Raw genomic sequence first — 20822 nt, 5'->3', positions numbered from 1 at the left:
GCTGCAAAGATCCACTGTTGAAGACCAACAGAGGGATCTGACATACTGGCTGCTGATGGAGTGGTAGCTGGGGATGGATCTGTCCTCCCCCTATCCCACTGTCCTAACCAGTATTTAGAGAATGCTGTATAAATAGTATTTAGAGAACTAGAATGAGAAAATTTACCAGAACAAAAATAGTAAAATTTAAACTTGGAGCAAATGTGTTTTTGCTTGTTTGTTTAAGGTTGTAAAATAGTTTCATTCAGGTTAAAAAATTATGAACTATGGATTTTACCCCATTAAGACTGCCAAATTTATAAGACCTCAATTAAAGGGCATACTTCATGAAGTTTTTTTTTTTTTTCCTTCCTTCCCTTCCCCTCCCCTCCCCTCCCTTCCCCTCTCCTCCCCTCCCCTCCCTTCCCCTCTCCTCCCCTCCCCTTCCCTTCCTTTCCCTTCTCTTCCCTTCCCTTCCTTCCCTCCCTTCCTTTTCTCCTTTATGTAAGTGACATCTACTCTTAAAGGGGAATATATGGTGACTTACAAAGGACACAGTTATAGCAAAAGCCTTCAAAACAAGGACCAAAGTACAAAAACAACATAAGAAAGAGTGCAGGGTGGGGGACAGAAAACATGAAAGTTCAAGGCTTAGCGGGAGTTTCTTAAAATAAATACAAAATATATTCCTGAACTCTCTGAGTGCTAAGATCCAAAAGGAGGCATAATAAGTGATAAAGATCCCATGTCTAACAGCAGAGGCATACCAGCTCCTTAAAAAGACAAGCTTTTCTCTGGTTCTGAGCACCATTTTTCAATTGGCTGTTTATATAAGGGATATCTCTTAGCTTTGGGGTAAACCCAACGGAAAAGCAGAGGGTTCTCACTATCATTTAAAGAACAAGAGTGAAAGACTGGCACTGTTTGCTGTTACTATTTTGCCTTGTACATTTTATTGAGAGTGCATTTGAGGTGGTAAATTCTGTTTCTTTTCACTTCACTCCACTCCACTCTACTCCATTTCTTTTTATCCTATCCCATCCCATCCTATGTAATTGTTGAATATTCTTGCTTGGGTTCCTTTATTCAGGTATAGACATAAATTAGTTTTACTTTTTTTTTTAAGGGGGAGAGAGGTCACACATATCTCTGAGAAACTGATGAAAGCTATAAATGTCTTAGTAGGGAAAATATACATGAAAACACAAAATTTTGCATAAATTAATTTTATTGCATTCAAAGTTTATTTTGAATAATTACTCCAGGCTGGAGTAACATATATACAAATTAAGATAACATATAAATTAAGTCTCTCTCACTTTTATTTTTCTTGAAAAAGTAATGACCTCATTGTGAAAAATAAAAAAAACCCTTCAAATTCTGCTCTGAGTAAATTTCAATAAGAAGTTACTCTGATTTGGCAGTAAACATTGATGTACAACAATATTTATGCTATTTATACATGTAATTATTATAATACCTATAGTTTTAAAAATTCTTACTATGTTCTAGGTCCTATGCTAAAAACTTAGAACAAATCTCAGTTTTGCCAGAACTCCAGCCTTTTCACATTGGGCATTCTTCTTAGAAAAACACAAGAAGCAGTATAGCTTTTGGGCACCTTCACTCTTGATGATGAAAGTAAAATGAAAACATAATTAAGCTTTATTACATTTCTTCTCATTGACATTTTCCAACTTGTACTAAGTCTGATATAATCATAGACAGATGTCCACAGTCATAATGGTAGAAAATATTTTCTTTAACTCCTCTCAAAGGGAGAGTCTCTTAACCTCAAAACTCATGAGTAGTGCGTTACTTGACCATATTCTACACCTCTCCTGGTTCATAGAATTTCCTGCTCTTTGCCACCAGGACTGTTTTTTTGTTTATTCACTTATCTCCAGATACTCTAACCTTCATTCTCTACCACAGGATACACCTGTTCCTCAGTCCTGCGAGAGATTTCAGGACATTGAAATAGTCCCAACCCCCAAGGTCTGACTTCATAGCATTGATCATTTTTGTTGTTGTTGTTTTGTTTTTGTTTTGAGATGGAGTCTCGTTCTGGAGTGTGGTGGCACGATCTCGGCTCACTCCAACCTCCACCTCCCGGGTTCAAGCAATTCTCCTGCCTCAGCCTTACGAGTAGCTGGGACTACAGGCGCGTGCCACCACGCCTGGCTAATTTTTGTATTTTTAGTAGAGATGGGGTTTCACCATCTGACCACACTGGTCTCGAACTCTGGACCTCAAGTGATCTGCCTGCCTTGGCCTCCCAAAATGCTGGGATTACAGGCGTGAGCCACCGCACCTGGCTTGATAATTCTTACACTGTGGAAAATACAGGTTGTTGTGAAAAGTCAGTGAGAGCTTTTTGTTTGTCAGAAAATAATCTGACCACAGATACTTGGCTTTAATTTCACTCAATTACAGTACTTCTTTCAGAGGCAAACTCAGTAAGTCTAACTCATGTGACTGTTCCTGGAGGATATTTTCATTTGTGGGTTAAAAAACAAAAGAGTCCAGAGAAGTGTTTTCTGGAGGCAGAAAGTTGGTTCTAGGCAGCCATAGTGTTCTTTTGTCTTAATCCTGGTGTTGTGAATCTTTCCTCTGCTCCTTAAGCAGTCTCCCTTCTTGCTTCCTCACATAACCACCCCCCAAAATAAAAAAAAAGTCCATGAAAGGGAAGGAATTTTTAAAATAAATTTATTCCAGTTTGGCTATGTAATTGGCTGAGGGGCATGGATTATGTTAACATCAGAATCAGTGATGCTTAAAGTGTTGATTCCATTTGAAAAGTTACTTTCTTAAACAAAGGGGCTAGAATCTTGGTTTAGTGGATTATTCCTGGATTTCCAGGTATTAGATTCTTTTACTTGAAATTCTGGATATGTCCACCACTTGTTGTTCTTTGATGACACAAATGTTGATGATCTAACATGGAATATAGTGGTTAAAATGGATACTTGAGAGTATAGGGGGAAAATGTACAAGAGTAGGGGAAAGAAAACTCTGCCAAACCGCCTGAGTTTAGATCCCAATGATGCCTCTCACTAACTTTGAGCAAATTATTAACTTTGAGCAAATTATTCAACATTTTTGAGTCTCAGTTTTCCCACCTATTATGTGCATACTAGTAAACCCTATCTTATAGGGCTGTTATGAGGCTTGAATGAGTTAATACATTAAAAAGTTTAAGATGATGTCTAGTACATCGTAAGTACTGAATAAATTGGCTGCTCTCCTCTAGGAATTTTTAGGTAATTCAGTGTAGAGCATAGTTTTCTCCACTCCCTGGCTTATGCCTTGGATAGATACCATTGACCTAGACTGGACCTTTGGATTGAGACTCCAATTACTAATCCAAAAGTTTGCAATAGGTTTAATCATTAAGCTCAATTGACTAGCTCAAAACAGAAACAGAAACAGTTCTAAGAACTGGCACATCTTCTTGCATTTGCCTTTCAATACTTATGCTGCACTGCACCGTCAGGAAAAATGTTTATTAAAAGATTTAGCCGTGCATACCAACGTATAATAAGAATTTAAAAAGGAAAAAACATTTAACCAATTTATTGAAATACTGAACCAGGTTGTTAATACCAGACAAACTTTACCTTAAATAAAGACTATACTTTATGTATTTTATTTGTATAAATCTTTCGGGTTTTTTTTTTCTTTCTTTACAACCAGAATAAACTTTCCTAAACATTGTCTTCTCATTTAAGAGTAAACTTTATTGTCACCAAACTATTTCAAATTAGGACAAATGAGAGATGCCTGGATTTTAAAACCCAAAAAACTAAGCCAGGCACCAGAAAGGATCTGCAGATGAAATTTCTTAGACTAAGGAAATATATTTTTATTTCCCTACTTATTAAAATCAAACTTTTCAAAACAGACTCTAATTTTGTCTAGGAGAAGAAATTAATATTTTTTATTTGGAATCTTTAATATCATTTTATGCTGCTTTCTCAACCAGCGTGTGTGTGTTGTATATATTCTGTATTTAAACTTCCAAGATGTGTAGTAAAAGCATTGAAAATGTGTAGTAAAAGCATTGAAAATAGGGCTAATAATTCTAGATATACTACTTTGTACAATTTAAAAGAATATAGGAAAATTATCATTATAATACTGGTGTTATAAAAGAAAAATATTGCTATTAAATATGTTCCAAAATATGGAGCCTCAAATAAAAGGAAGTTGATGCTGCCTGCTGCAACCAACGATAAAGACAGGTACTGTGAGGAGGCAGCAGAAGCACTTGATCAGTTACAAGGAGATCTGAGGCTAGCACCTGCTCTGCTACCAATTAATTACTGATCTGGAACTAATCACTCAGCCTTTATGTAGAATGAGGGGGTTGGGTTGATGAATAACTAATGTCACTTTTTTTCAAGATCATAATTCTAAAACTAGTTATATGATATGAACAAGCCACTTAATCTTTCTGAGTCTGACTTTCTTTATGTAAAAATACAGTCTTAAAGATACCAGTACTACTTTTGCTGTCTTTTGTGGGTAATTTAGGTATTTCAGAGGCAGAGTCTTGAGTTGCATAGCACAAGGTGTTAAACAGGTGATTGTGACAGATGAATTGTTAGTTTGGCTTAGACTAGATATCCTCAACCAAGATGCAAATGGCGAAGAAGCCAGTCAGCAAACGTTTGTTGGGTACCTTCTATTCAACAGCATTGTGTTAAGACTTGAAGATATGGACCAAAACCCTTGTTCTAAAAATGGGCAAATTATTTCTTAACTTTAAGAAATGACTCTTGACTTACAGCAAAAAGATAGAAGGAGTAGACATGGATGGATCTCCTTCTTGTTTACAAACGTAGAAGTTATAAATAAAATATGACAATAATTTTCTCCTTATCTTTCAGTTACAGCAGTTTGACCGACTATGATGTGTTTATGAGTGGTTTTTCTTGTATTTGTTTTTCTTGTGATTTTTCTGAGCCTCTTGGATCTATAAGCTGAAGTTCTCAATAAAATTTGGGAAATTTTGGCCAGGCGCAGTGGCTCAAGCCTGTAATCCCAGCACGTTGGGAGGCCGAGATGGGCGGATCATGAGGTCAGGAGATCGAGACCATCCTGGCTAACCCGGTGAAACCCCGTCTCTACTAAAAAATACAAAAAACTAGCCGGGCGTGGTGGCCGGCGCCTGTAGTCCCAGCTACTCGGGAGGCTGAGGCAGGAGAATGGCGTGAACCCGGGAGGCGGGGCTTGCAGTGAGCTGAGATCCGGCCACTGCACTCCAGCCTGTGTGACAGAGCAAGACTCCGTCTCAAAAAAAAAAAAAAAAAAAATTCGGGAAATTTTAACCATGATTTCTTCTGATATTTTATCTTCCCTATTCCTTCTCTTTTCCCCTTCTAGGATTCCAATTGCATATATGTTAGACAATGTGTTGATATTGTCCCATAGATTCATGAAGCTCAGTTTATTTTTTAAAATCTGTTTTCTCCCCAGATTTGAGAGTAATTTCTACCCAGACTTTGAGCTTCTTTTCTATATGACTCCTTCTATTCTGGGATAGCTACCTTCAATTTCCAGTTGTTCTTGTAGCCCCAAAGAGTTCCCTGTCATACCTTAACTCATTAAGACTGTGACTTTCTGATCAAATTTCAGCCACTTCTGCCATAGAGACTGGGTAGTGCCCTTAGTGGAAATACCAAAGAAACTGGGAATACCTTTCAGTTTCTGCCTGTTTTTCATTGCTGTCCAATGCCTTTGAGTAGTTTTTTTTAAATGTTTGTACATATATTAAAATTGTTATCTATGAGGGGGTTAATATGGTGCAATCTATTCCATCATTATTGAAACCAGAACTCTACCTCCTGTATTTATTTTTATTTTTTATTTTTTTTGAGATAGAGTCTCACTGTGTCACCCAGGCTGGAGTGCAGTGGTGTGAACTCAACTCACTGCAACCTCCGCCTCCCAGGTTCAAGTGATTCTTGTGCCTCAGCCTCCCTAGTAACTGGGATTACAGGCAGGCAGCACCACACCAGGCTAATTTTTGTGTTTTTAGTAGAGATGGGGTTTCACCATATTGCTCAGGCTGATCTCGAACTCCTGACGTCGAGTGATCTGCCCACCTTGGCCTCCCAAAGTGTTGGGATTAGAGGTGTGAGCCACTGCACACAACCCTGTATTCTTAAAGTTAATTTGTTCACTTTTCACTCTGTTTTACAATTTGGAAACCCTGCTATCCCCAACTCAAAATAACTAGTCATTAGAACCTAACAATTCTTTATCAGGTATGCATTCTGAATCTAGTGACACCCTAACTTGCTTAGAGTCACTGCTTGAGTTCTAGTTCTCATTTAACTGGTTTTCCTTGCCCCTTAGCCTCAGTCATTTCCCATACTCCTTCACTTATCCTCCTAAAAAAAATTCCTTATTATGTTACTCCTTTGTTTTATGACCCCTGTAAGGTTCCTTCAAGATTAAATCTTCTTGGTTTGGTTTATAAAGTCCCTTCCAATCGAATCTATGTCCTGATGTTGTTCCACATAGAACCAATGCTAGATGTTAAACTCTTTTCTGTTCCTTAGACACATCAGAACTTTCCATATTTTTGTGATTTTTGCACTTTGTGTCCTGCCTACTTGGGTCACCCATTTTCATCTGGCTTTTCAAGATGTAATTTTAAAATCCAGTCCACATACTATCTCTTCCCGGATCTTCTTGGCTAGGTTACCTCTGTCCTCAACCTCTCTCCTATGTGTTTTTACTGTACTTATAAGTCTCCAAGTTGACTCTATCTATCTATCTATCTATCTATCTATCTATCTATCTATCTATCTATCTATCTACCTACTTACCATCTATATACTTTCTGATTTCTCAGGGGATTCTAATCTCCTTGGTCACAGCATTATGTGTTTCAACTATGTCTTTTTGGTATCCATAGCATCTAGTAAGCATTGTACATCTGGTGCAGATTCTCAGTTTTTATTTTATTAATGATGATATTACAAAGAATATTTCTCAGCAATGATACTCAAAGCAGTGGTTTTACGTATAGAAATTAAGTGGCCACAGGCATGAAAGGAGAAATGATTCAGCCAGGTCATGACTGCTCTGTTATTTATTGTTTTTTTTAGGAATATCTGCTACCTCATCAAGCACCCCTACAGAGTTCTGCAGGAATGGTGGAACCTGGGAAAATGGCAGATGTGTTTGTACAGAAGAGTGGAAAGGACTGAGATGTACAATTGGTAAATTACTTGGGATAATGCTAAGGTGTAAGGTTTAGGTCACTCTTGTGTTAATAAGAATAGCAACAAAGCTTCTAGAAGCTTCAGTTAATGGTTACAGAAACAATGGGTGTAATGATGATGGCTTTAGAGTGTGTTTATCAGCTCAATAGTAAAAGATGAGTTTTCTTCTTGGGCAATTTATCAGTATATTCAATGCACCTTATCTGTTTCCTGACTACTAAGTTTTTCTGCAATCTCACAGCTGTGTTTCCTTCTGGCTGCAGTGACTAATCCAGGGCAATGAATGACATGATTCTCTCAGGTTCTTTCAATTGGTAATATGCCATAATACCCCATTTCAAATATCACCACTCTAATATATTTAACTTTTCTGAAATCAAGATGCATCTTCCTAAGAATATACTTATATTAAATTTTTATCTTTTCTTCCTTTACCTTGAAGAGTTATTATTAAGTTAGTGGTGTGATTTCAATCAATTGTGTCTCAGAATCAAAGTTCAAGGCCATGTTTAAATTTGAGGTGTGCTTCTCGACACTGTATACTTCATGCTGTCTGCTTAGGGTTCAGAGCCCTAGATATCCACTGCTGTCATTTCCTATACTCCTACCGGTCAATATATCCCACAGACCCCATGAATTTGCCTTTTTGCTTTGCCCACATCCTCATGATACCGTTGGCCACTATAGGCTCTATATTTTTAGTTCTCAAGATTCCAACTAATCTGTTACAGTAGCCTAGCTCACATTCCCTCTCTACCCAGGTTTATATTGTGCACATTTTAACTGGAACCTGTATTCTAACATACTACTTATTCTAATGGCAATAACTTAACCAGATAGGAAAGTATAGAAGTTCCTCACAGGCCGGTGGGTTCTATAAGCCTTCTATTGCCTTTCAAATTTCACTGCATAGGTTCTGACCTTTGACTTTTATCTGGTTTCAATTTTTTAAAAGTATGATTTATAATAAAGAATTTTTTCTCTTTTTTTACAGCTAATTTTTGTGAAAAGAGTACCTATATGGGTTTTACTTTTGCCAGAATCCCAGTGGGCAGATATGGACCATCCTTGCAAACATGTGGCAAGGGTACTCCAAATGGTATGTGTTTTCCCAAACATTTACTCTATTTACGCAGAAGAATTACTATGCTGCATCATGCCTCTCATACCTCCAACTCGTGTTAGGTCCCTGAAGGGCATCAGGAAAGGTTTTGTGGAAGGACTTGACTCCCTTTCATGATGCTAATGTTCAAAACTTAAGGTAGTATCTCACAAAATCTTAAATTTCCCAAAAGTTTAATATGAATCCGTTGTTTGTGAATTCCTCTGAATCTTTCCTCAGTTGGTTTATTTTTCCAGCTTTTGCTTTCTCCTGGAGTTTAATTAAATTGACATTTGCTCCTTTAGTTATATAATTAAAAAAAATTTCTAATCAGTCAAAATTATGGACTAATATCATGTCTATTTTCAGATTTCATTTTTCCAGGTAGAGATGCATGGTTAAGTCTGTTCATAGTTGGTAGTCCTTCACCTTCTTGGTCATTTTTGTTGTCCATGTTGGAACATTCTCTAACTTCATTCTACTTTTCTTGACGTGACTACATTACTTGTATACAGGCATTCAGAGAGTGAAAGAGTAAATAGTATTTTCCGTTTCTAATATGGTCCCTGATAATATCCAAGATTTTAATGATTCATTTCAGTGCCACATTGGGTAATATCTTCTGAGTGTAGGCTTTAGAAATTCCTAGATTCTATCCTGATAACAAGAGCCTATTATGCCGTTTAATTTTCCCTAATGTTTTACCTGTCCCTTGTTTGCCTTGACTTGCATCTGAGCAATCCTACTTCTCACATCATCCTGCAGTTAATTCGGTACTTCCTATGGGACTAGATATCTCAGGAATACAGCCAATTGTAAATCAATGACAAAAATGTTTGATAAAACTACTGCTGGCAATGGCCCTGAAGGGAATGTGACATTTTACTTAGATATTTATTTTTGTATGGGTCAGGGGAACTCTGAAACACTAAATAAATTAAATGAATTGCTCTTTTTAAATTGCTTTTTATCTTATTATTATGAGAAATTATGCAGATCTGTATTTGATTTGTGGAATTCAAATTGCTTCCACCCACATACATCATTGTATTAGTCCATTCTTGCATTGCTATAAAGAAATACCTGAAATGCCATATCAGTCATGCTTACTCAAGTATTCATGATCCTGCTCTCTCCATAAGTCCTCCTGAATTTTTTACTCGGAGCGTAAAAGGGGCTTCTGCCATGTTGACACTTACTATTCATTACTATATATACCATACTTTACTATATGGTATGCTATTGATACCTATTGTCTTGATTTTACATGTTTTGTGTGTCCTAAATATTTCATAATGGCTTATAAAACAGATACAACTTACAAAACATAACTGTGCTACTGAATTGGGAAGAGCAAAGGTGTCAGTCACATACCCTAAGAGTCATCACACTTGTTTAATATACATTAATTCTTTGGGACAAGAGACTCAACATTTTTTATTTGGTTATTAATTTTTCTTTTCTGAGCACCTATTAGGAAAACATGTTTATAATATTTGCTGTCAAATTTCAGATTGAACCTATAATTTTACAGATTTAGATTCTGTTGGCAATTTTGTTTTTAGTTTTATATTAATAATTACTTCTAATTACTCAATATTATATACCAAATGATCAAAATACTTTTCAATGATTTTTGAGTGGGGATATTTACACTTTTAGGTAACATTGAGGAAGAGATGCATCTGACATGTGCCCACTTAAAAGTTATTTATAGCCCATAAATACGTTAGAAATTTTCATTATGTCATGGTGTAGAGGTGAAGCCATCATATAAATTAAGAGTGACTCCAACTTTGTGCTTTACATGTTATTGAAGCAATCTCTAATTTCAGTGTTTCTAGTTGTTGTCCCAAGAAGGAGCTGCCCAAAGCTGGTTCTGAGGAAAAGTCTACCTTTTGGTCAGCTGTCCCTCTAATTATTTTCTATAGCAACTACTTAAGTATTAACTACAGAAAGGCAGTGAGGTAGGGAGGCTTATGTGATAATCCTAGGAAATAAACCAATGACCCAGTAAACATTTATTGAGAGGCAACCAAACATCTAATAAATACAATAGAATATAGCAGAACTCTTTGCCTTTCAGCTGTTATCCAGATTTGCATAAAGCAGTCAAGATCAACATATAATTCAATATCTATTAGGAATTTTTCCTATTGTTTCTAGTCTCTCAGCCTAGTATTCTGTCATCATATCCACTTGAAAGCCATTATGTGCCTTATTGTTGAAAGGTAAATCTTCCTTGAAGACATCAAAGGAAGGAAATAGTCAACTGGTCTTTTGAAGTCCAGATTCAAAAATCCAGACAATAAGTGGTATCTGCCTAAAAATAATATGCAATAATTTTTAATAAATAACTTGTGATAAAAATTAGTTATTGCCTAAAAATAATACGCAATAATTTTAATAAATAATTATTTTTAATAAAAAATTTCTTTTTATTAAAGCAGGCAATCCAATGGCAGTCCGGCTGTGCAATCTCTCTCCATATGGAGAGATAGAATTACAAAATGTGACAATAGGAAATTGCAATGAAAATCTGGAAACCCTGGAGGAGCAGGTATGCCATATGACTCACTGACGGGCAACTGGAAGAAGTTCTGATTCCGTGCAGTTTCTATTCTTCAGATACCTGATGGTCAAATCAATGCTTTTAAAACTCTCAAATTAGAAATAACAAAAACTAGTGAACTAAAGCCACTCTTATTTATTTATTTATTTATTTTGAGACCTAGTTTTGCTTGTGTCACCCAGGCTGGAGTTCAATGGCACCGTCTCAGCTCACTGCAACCTCCGCCTCCCAGGTTGAATGAAGCAATCCTTCTGCGTCAGCCTCCGGAGCAAGCTGGGATTACACATGCCACCATGCCCGACTAATTTTTGTATTTTTAGTCGAGACAGGATTTCACTGTGTTGGCTAGGCTGGTCTCGAACTCCTGACCACAGGTGATCCGCTTGCCTCGGCCTCCCAAAGTGCTAGGATTACAGGCATAGTAAGCCACCGCACCCGGCTGCCGCTCTTATTTTTAAAAGTTGACATCTGTTTGTGAAAAAGGACAGTTGGTTCATCAAATTTCAGCAAACGATAATCAATAGCACATTGAAAACGGCTTCATCTTTGTAGATCAGTGAAGTTTTGACTGGATATAGATCCCTGACATTTGAGACCAAAGGAAAGCCTCTTGATGGTGTAATTGAACCAGAATGAAGAGAAAGAAACTATAATCAAAGACCCTTTGAAACAGGAAACTCCAAACCTGATGCGGGTCTCAGGGCAGTATCTATGAGCAGGTGAAACAGAAAGTACATCTAACTAGATGTTTTTTTCATGCAGATTAAATTATTTTGACTGAAGTTGTACCCAAATGCACATGCATGGAAGAGCTAACACTAGGGGACAAGCAAGGGGAGGAAGAGGAAACCAACCTTTATGTACAGCCTTTCATGTGCCTGGCATGTTGCATATGTTATCACATTTAATCCTTATAAAACTTCTGTGAGTTGAATGTTATTCCCATATTATAAATAATTATAGCCAATAACACTTACTAATTGTTGAGCACCTACTGCATGCCAAATATTGTGCCAAATATTTAATGTATTTATTAATCATATTTAATTTTTATAACACCATAGATAGGTTTTTTTTTTTTTTTTTTTTTTTTTTTTGAGACGGAGTCTCGCTCTGTCACCCAGGCTGGAGTGCAGTGGCCGGATCTCAGCTCACTGCAACCTCCGCCTCCCGGGTTCACGCCATTCTCCTGCCTCAGCCTCCCGAGTAGCTGGGACTACAGGCGCCTGCCACCTCGCCCGGCTAAGTTTTTGCATTTTTAGTAGAGACGGGGTTTCACTGTGTTAGCCAGGATGGTCTCGATCTCCTGACCTCGTGATCCGCCCGTCTCGGCCTCCCAAAGTGCTGGGATTACAGGCTTGAGCCACCGCGCCCGGCCTGATAGGTATTAATGTATGCATTTTACAGATGAGGAAAATGTGGTTCTGAGAGGTGAAGCATTTTGTCTAGTGACCACAGACAGAAAGCGATAGAGCTGTTCTTTATTTAAAAGTTCACATTGTACTACCCTGGCTCCCTAATCACAGATGGGCAGGGTAGCATTTGGGTGGGGACAGGAGATGGAGAGTAGAGGTAGCTGCCGATCCCACAAGTTGTGCCAACCCACAGACTGAGGAAAGATGCTAAATTTGGAATCTGACAAACCAGAGTTTGGTTCTTAGCTCTGCCACGTCTAAGCTGTGAGAAACTTGGTTGAGCTCCCTAACTTCTCTTGAAGGTGCACAACTCACAAAGTTGTTTTGCTTATTACATGTGATAACACCTGTAAACATCTAACAGAGTGCCTAGCACATAGCAGGATCTAGCAATTGAATTGGAGTTATTTGTTTCTGTCTACTGATTGGATATTGTTTCTGACACCCAAGTGTGAATAACTTGTAATATTGGTATAATTTGTGAAATGATGCTGCCATCTAGTGAAAACCAAGAGACACAAACGCACACACACACACGCGTGTGTGTGCACGGACACCCAGCTTCACCGATGACAATATGGATTGGCATGTTTTAGCCCCACAACACAGAGTCCTGGGGCTAACTGGCACCTAGAGAGGTTATCTTGGCCAGTGACTCCCAAACTACTGGTGCTGAAAAGCCAGTTTAAAAAATTTTGAACCCATCGCACAACAATAATTTTGTGAAATACAATAAAAATAAATTACTGGAAAAATGAAATGAAAAATACGCATAAAACGTACACCAAAATTTTAGAACTATTAGATTCAACAGCAAAAAATTGCTACATACATTTCTGACCAATTACTTTCAGTTTCTGTGCTTATCTCTCTATGACCTTCGTAACACACAGTGAACCAGTACTGGCCCATGGATACACTCTAGTAGCTCCAATCTAGCTAAGGCAGCCCCTTATAGTTAATCAATCCTGTCAAACAGGAAAGGCTGGGAAAACCACTGGCCTGCATGTACTTTGTCCTTTACACAAGGAAAGATGCAAACGTGGAAAACTGAGTGAACATGATGTTCAGGAGATTGAGGCTCAGCTAAATTCCAACTTATTTACCTGTAGTTGCTTACAAAGTATTTGGACATAATTGCGTAAAGCTAGGGTTTTTTTCTGTTTTTTTAAACAGGTAAAGGATGTCACAGCACCACTTAATAACATTTCTTCTGAAGTCCAGATTTTAACATCTGATGCCAATAAATTAACTGCTGAGAACATCAGTAGTGCTACGCGAGTGGTTGGACAGATCTTCAACACTTCCAGAAATGCTTCACCTGAGGTAAAACTCACAAAGCTTTTTTTTTTTTTTTTTTTTTTTAGAGGGGGTGTTGGGAAAGAAAGAGAGATGTCCTGAACTCCACTCCTTATTCCACAATATGGATTTGAGCATGGTTTAGGTTGCTTAAAGGTATTTTGCATAGCACTCCTGAGAGGTGCTCAAAGGTACATATAAAAAAAGGGCCTCTTGTCCAAATATTTTCTTTTAGGATATTCATAATGATCATTATCGTGTTGTCTTTTTTTTTGAGACAGAGTCTCATTCTGTCACCCAGACTGGAGTGCAGTGGCACAATCTCAGGTCACTGCAACCTCTGCTTCCCAGGTTCAAGGGTTCAAGTGATTCTCAGGTCTCAGCCTCTCAAGCAGCTGGGGCTACAGGCACACACCACCACACCTGGCTATCATGTTAAGTCTTTTAGGAAGTCCTGGAATGCATAAGTCTACTTCATCTTATGAATATGTTTACCAACTACATTTGACCTTACCATCCCTAGTGCATTCCAAGTAAATAATGTTTCAAGAACTTACTTTGGAACATGTGATTTTAAACTGAGATGCACTTCTATTAAGAATATTTACATTTTAGTCTTGGCTTTCTGAAAACTTTAAGCCTAGTTTACATTCCTGATATTTTAACCTGCTAAACCCTGGTACTTGGAAACAAGTATACTCAACATTTACTAATTGGTATAGCTGGATAGTGGTCAAACAGGGCTACAAACCACCAGTATGGACTCAACCTGTGTACAACTTGAATATCCACATGCCCTGAAAATAGCTACTCCTTTCTTCCATTCCCTTGAAATGTTTTATTTCAGAAAAAAATATTTTTGAAATATTTTTCCTGCTGAAAAGTAAGTGGGATTCGAGTTAATAAAAATGGAATTGAGTGGCTGGGCGCGGAGGCTCAAGCCTGTAATCCCAGCACTTTGGGAGGCCCAGACGGGCGGATCACGAGGTCAGGAGACCGAGACCATCCTGGCTAACCCGGTAAAACCCCGTCTCTACTAAAAAAAAAAATACAAAAAACTAGCCGGGCGTGGTGGCGGGCGCCTGTAGTCCCAGCTACTCGGGAGGCTGAGGCAGGAGAATAACGGGAACCCGGGAGGCAGAGCTTGCAGTGAGCAGAGATCGCACTACTGCACTCCAGCCTGGGCGACAGAGCGAGACTCCGTCTCAAAAAAAAAAAAAGGAATTGAAAGAGAAAATAATGACCTCCAAATGTAGAATTAATGGAAGGATTAACCAGTAGGCAGGAGGGCTTCAACACTCCCAAAGAGGGAAGTTAAATAGTAATCAAACACCAAAAGATCATCTCTCTGACACACTCCTGAGTTCTTGATTGAAAGAAGACTACAAATTATTTTACTAAGTCTAATAGTTACTAAGTCTAATAGTTACACTAAGTCTAATAGGCATACTAAGTATAACTTAGTTATGCTAAGTATTATGAGCTGTAATTTTTAACAACCAGAATACTGTAGTGTTCTTATTTTGTTTCTGCTTTTGTATCCAAGTATTTGATTTTGTGTTCTTGGAGTTTGGTGGGGATTCCGTGAAAGATTTTGCTATGAGGTCGAATTCAGAGACTTAAACCTCCTAATTCACTACCTTAATTTATATTTTCACTTTGCCCTATCTTGATTCTCTTGGTCATCTTATGTGGATCAAATAATAAACCTTTAATTTTGTAAAATGCTTGCCACTACATTATCATATCAGTGATGCCACTTGCTACTGTAATGATTCACAATGATAATGATGGTGATGATAACGTATGATATATGCTTCTCTGATGATCAGTATCTTCTCCTTGGCAGGCAAAGAAAATTGCCATAGTAACAGTGAGTCAACTCCTAGATGCCAGTGGAGATGCTTTTCAAGAAGCTGCTGCTACTGCTAATAATGATGCCCTTACAACGTAAGCACAAATTCAATTTGGAAAGAAAACTTGACTAAGTGCTGTTTACTTTCCTAGGCCAAAGTATTTCTCTCATGGATGCAGTAACTGATTCCTCTGGAATGTAGATAAGAGCTGTGACTTTCCACTTGACCTTCAGTTACTAGATGGAGTGGTATATGTTACCTCCTGCATCCAGGGGTGCTGGCCATGGCCTGGGAGATAGGGAGTAACTGGGCTGATTTAGATTACAACTTGTTTTCCTCACCTTAGTTTGGCATGACCAAGGGGCAACTTCCATGCACGGCAAGACCTCTTCCAACTTCTTTTGCAACATGTAGAGCTACAGAGAACAGCTCACTTTGCAGGACATACTGCCATCCCCCAAGCTGCACCTCACTTCTCTCTTTCCAAGGCCCTGGTGTGTTTTGATTATTTTCCTTAGCTTTCCTGATGATGTTTTCTTGACCCCTTTGTGGGACTTGTGAGAGGGGTGCCCCGTTGACTCAGCCCACTCCACTCAACCCCTTGTGGGAGGGAACGTGTGGATGAGCAAGTGTGGGAATCAGCCAGTCACTTCTCCACTGGCAGGAGCAAACTCTCTGCAGGCCCCAGGGCAGCATCCAGGTGGGGTGCCTGCAACCCTAAGGCCCCAGAGGGCATGTTACAATGCTCTGTTAACTCCACCATCCATGGACAGCATTGCATTATCAGCCCAGTGGGCCCTTTGCCTTGTCACATGGGGTGGCTGCTCTCTGCCAGTGAGGGCGAAGGGCCAGTGTAACAGACTTTTTGGGTACCTGCACTTGGGGGTCCCAAATTCTTGTCCTGTGCCCAAGAAGAATTAGGTCACATGGACAAATTGAAGGATGGTGAATGCAGAGAATTTTATTAAGTGATGAGGGCAGCTCTCAGTGGAGAGGGGAGCTGGAAAGCATGTGAGAAGGACAGGATGCTCTCCCCTGAAGTCAAGTCACCTCTCAGCCTCTCTCTTCTGAAGTCAGGTTGCCTCTCACTGTCTCTGAAGTCAAGTCACCTCTTCCTGACGTCCAGCCACTTCTCTTCTCTACCAGCTGAGTCTGGGGTCTTTATAGGCACAGGATGGGGGAGTAGGGCAGGCTGTAGTTTTGGAAAAGGCAATATTTGATTGGTAAAAATACATTATTCAGAAAGAACCAACCAGTGGGAGAGAGTGGGTAAACAGGGATTGAAGTTCTCACTTTGGGTTTCAGACCAGTTTTGGCTTGAAGTTTTCCCCCTGGGATCCACCCCTTTCTGCTTAGAGTTTCTCTGCCTCCTCCTTTTCTGACCAACACTACATTGAAAAAAAAAAAAAAGAATTCCACCCGCTTTCTCTCCTTTCTCCTCCTCTTTTCTGGATTACTGTTGATTGAACATTTGTATTAAAACTCATATACTTTATTCATAGAGACCCCTTATTGGTATTCACTCTATTTTTACCTTATGTACAGTTGTCAAAACCCTTTTAAAATTTACATCAGCATGCATGCTTTTGTAGAAAAATAAGAAAATATGTAGCTTAGCAAAATTCAAAAAATGATCTTACCTTTATTACCCTGTTGGCATATATTCCAGGTTTTTTCCCTCTGTTTCTCTGTGTGTGTGTGTTTGTGTGTGTATGTATGTATATGTATATTACATACTATATTGGTTCATAACTTGCTTTTGTCACTTAATACCTTACAAACTTTTTTCTATAAACATCTTTTATATAAATATCTATACATCTACATCATAATTTTAGATTACTGCATTATATGAGCAAACTTTCATCGAACCAGTTATCTGCTCAGCAGCTAGACATTTACATTGCTGGGAGTCTTTTAATGTTCTAAGTAATTAGCATTCTGGTACATAATCTTTATTTACACGACCCATTATTTCCTCAGGAGAAATTCCTAGAAGTAGTTCTTAGTTTTCTGATGATTACGACCAGTACCTACTTAGTGTTGAATTTTCAAAGTAGAAAAAGCGCAAAGGCACAAAATAGAGCATTCAAAGACTATAATTCTGAGAGGTGGTGGTAGAGGTTGAGTGAAAAGTTTTACTAGCATACTTTGTGACTTCACATTTCAATAGGAGTCTGGGCCCTTCTCATGGAGAATGTGGATGTCTCTCATTTTTCTTGACATATGAGAAGGAAGTGGCCATGGGGTCCAGAGTCTATGTTCAGTGAACAGAGAGGCCAAGAACCAGAATGGGCTCCCTTCACAGCTAAAAGCTTTGTGTTTGCAGAGTCTTGCTAGAGGGGAGGAATGAATGTTTTTGGTGAGAAAGCTGAGAAAAGAGAAGTTGTGGGATTTGAACATCGCAGGTCACAAAGCAGATAGGAACATTTTCCTAAAAATAAACAATTTTACTGGCTTAATATATAAAGGAAAATACAATTTTGTGTGATTTATATGCAATATCCAAATAGTTTTAAAGGAGGTGGTTAGAGGATAAATAAAATTTTAAAGTATAGGATATATTGAACTATAAAATGGTGTAAGCATGCTCAATTCCTCCTTTTATCACTCTGAATTTCTAGTCCAGTTATTTTCTAATAATGTTCTATCAGTTTATCCTCTACCAGCGTGATCTTTTGCATAAGCTCTTGTGGACTCAGATCCTTCCTTCATTCACTTAGATAAGGCTTCCTCCTCTGCCTCTAGCCCCAAGGTCAGGTCACCAACCCTTTAGCTCTCTTTAGGAGAACACTCTTGATGAGCTGCCAACAGAGGTCATCTCTCCCCGAGAAGAAAATTAAGTGTTGTTCAGGACAACACTTGATTTCCAAACTCTATCTTCTGAACCTAGGCCAGATGCTGGGTTCCCTGACAGACATCAGGCCTTAGTCATCCATTTCACTTTGACTTCTTCCTTCTTTCATTCCAGTTTTCTCTTGGTGTCTCTCAGTAGCTCCCTTTCTATAGCATAGGGAGAAGTGGAGAGGATGAGACTAAAAGGGAGGAGAGTGACAGGGCAGAAAGACTCTACCCCAGCCTCAGCCATCTCAAGTTGTCAAAGAGAAGGTCTCTAGTGCCCATTCTCTTTTTCTAAATTGAGTAGAGGCAGAATGTCAATGTGGGCAGAGCTCTGGGGATGTAGGGTTTCTGCTAGTGAGGGCATCATAGTACAATCAAGTTTAGGACTTCATCTCACAATTTTTTTCCTTTTTTTGAGATGGAGTCTTGCTCTGTCACCCAGGCTGGAGTACAGTGGCACGATCTCAGCTCACCGCAACCTCTGCCTCCCAGGTTCAAGCGATTCTCCTGTCTCAGCCTCCCTAGTAGCTGGGATTACAGGCATGCGCCACCAAGCCCAGCTAATTTTGTAGTTTTAGTAGTTTAGTACAGACAGGGTTTCACCATGTTGATCAGGCTAATCTTGAACTCCTAGCTTCAAATGATCCACCCACCTTGGCCTCCCAGGCTGTTGGGGTTATAGGCATAAGCCACCGCGACTGGCTGAACTCACCATTGTAGACACTGGTTGCAAAGTCTGATCTGTAACCTTAGACCTTTGATCTCATATTGAAAGTCATAATTACCCTGGTTTATCTGACTTTGGGAATGCAAAATGCCTCCCTAGCACTGACCACCTGTACATTTACATTTCACTTTTCTTTTTGTATTTCTCTTCCGGCTAGCCTGGCACCCACTCAGATTATCTTGACCAAATAGAGATTTATTATAAATGGGAATATGGGGTCTCATGGAGGTCCAAGAACTGAATCATAATATAGTAGGCCTTGTCAACCCAAAACAATCAAAAAGGTCAGAATCTAGTTTAAAGAGAGTTCATTCAATTGCAAAGTTTAAGGACAACTACCTGGGAAGCACAAATTCCAGAAAATGAAAGTCAATGTTTTGAAGTATATAAGTTTGGGATCATTTATATAAACAAAGTTTAGGGAAGCTTAGCAGAGTTTTAATGTCTTTCTGTATAAGGCTTGATGCATGGTTATAGCGATCTGATTAACTGAGGTGGTCTTTTTCTTTTGGGAAAGGTGTATTTAACATTCCACATTGAAGATGTAACAATTACACTGAAGACCTAACAATCATGAGCCAACTGGTCTGAGTTAGGTACAGGACAAAAAAGGAGGCAATTAATCTGTAACATAGATCAGTCATTAGAAAGGGGAAAGGTCTGGCCTCTCCGAGTCACTGACAGAACAAGAACAGTGAGGAAGAGAGTTAATCTATAATCTAATAAGCAGAAGTTGCAAACATGCTACACGTGATTCAGTCTCCAGGGCTTAACTTCCTTTTTGACGTAATAAATTGAGAGGGTCTTGAAATTTTATTTTCTTTTATTGCCGTATGGACCCTGGAGCAGGAAGATGACTGAGGATCCAAGGCAGCTTTGGAAGACTTAGTAGAGAAGTTTACAGGTCTTTTTTTTATTTTGAACAGGAAGAATTAGCCTCTTATTTTTAATTTGTGTTTTTTTTCTTACGATACAACGACCACTCTGGCTCCCTCTAAATTATGACTTTCCTGATATAACTACAGCACTAATCAAAAACATCTTGTGTCCGAGAATTTGATGACTTATTTTTGTCAGTTGTGCCAGGTGGATGACCACTTTCTGGATTGGCTTCTCCGGGGCAGGTGCCCATTTGTAATCTTATCAGTTATGATAAGAGGAGGAAAGAATTACAAGAAACAAAAAAAAAATGACCTTAGAAGTAGCCATGGTTAGAGCAACCCTGTAAAAGTGGGCACATGAAAAACACCTCCTGTATATCTACCAATTCTTCCTTTTAGCTTGCAAATGCCTGAGGGAGCAGCTGCTGGAACTCCCACTGTTCCACAGAGTGCTGACCTCTAAGTAGATACTCAACAGATACTGTTGGGGAGAATGATATTCTTAGCAGGTTGGAATTTTGTTAGGTATTCCTCCCATTGAAAGCAGCTCTGGGGTATGTGTGAATTGCTGAAAATGGTTTTATAAAAGGAAAACATTTCAATCAGAGGATCTAACCTGAATGTTTCCATATGAATGATGATTACATTCTCTTTATCAAGCAATCCTCAATTATTGTAAACTTTCTCTTTATCTCATTTGGAGGTAGAGAAAAGATATTTTAGTGTCAGAAATAAAGATTTGGCATATAGAACAACTACATTTTGATGAAATCGTTTCATTTCTGGAAAAACTAGACTGATTATTTTACATACAGAGGTTTTGTTTGGTCAAGTACAGAAATAGTTCAAATATATGGGAAACAAGAAAAAGGAAAGGTCTTATGACTTTTCTTTGGAGAACGCCAAATCGAC

General features: G+C 38.6%; 1 protein-coding gene across 3 annotated transcripts in view; it reads left to right on the top strand.

Annotated features, from left to right (window-relative positions):
- Positions 1-20822, top strand: part of ADGRG7 (adhesion G protein-coupled receptor G7) — a 73633-nt gene that overhangs the window by 3916 nt on the left and 48895 nt on the right. For 2 of the 3 annotated variants that reach the window (XM_001094038.4, XM_077994036.1), the window contains exons 2-6: positions 7101-7214; positions 8212-8316; positions 10767-10879; positions 13483-13632; positions 15455-15555. In XM_001094038.4, coding sequence (XP_001094038.2) covers positions 7101-7214; positions 8212-8316; positions 10767-10879; positions 13483-13632; positions 15455-15555 — 583 coding nt within the window. The remainder of the gene's footprint in view (positions 1-7100; positions 7215-8211; positions 8317-10766; positions 10880-13482; positions 13633-15454; positions 15556-20822) is intronic. The other variant, XM_077994035.1, reaches the window with a different exon arrangement.

This window comes from Macaca mulatta, chromosome 2 (assembly GCF_049350105.2).
Source record: "Macaca mulatta isolate MMU2019108-1 chromosome 2, T2T-MMU8v2.0, whole genome shotgun sequence".
Classification (NCBI taxonomy): Eukaryota; Metazoa; Chordata; class Mammalia; order Primates; family Cercopithecidae; genus Macaca; species Macaca mulatta.
This window is presented reverse-complemented; position numbering and strand designations above follow the sequence as displayed.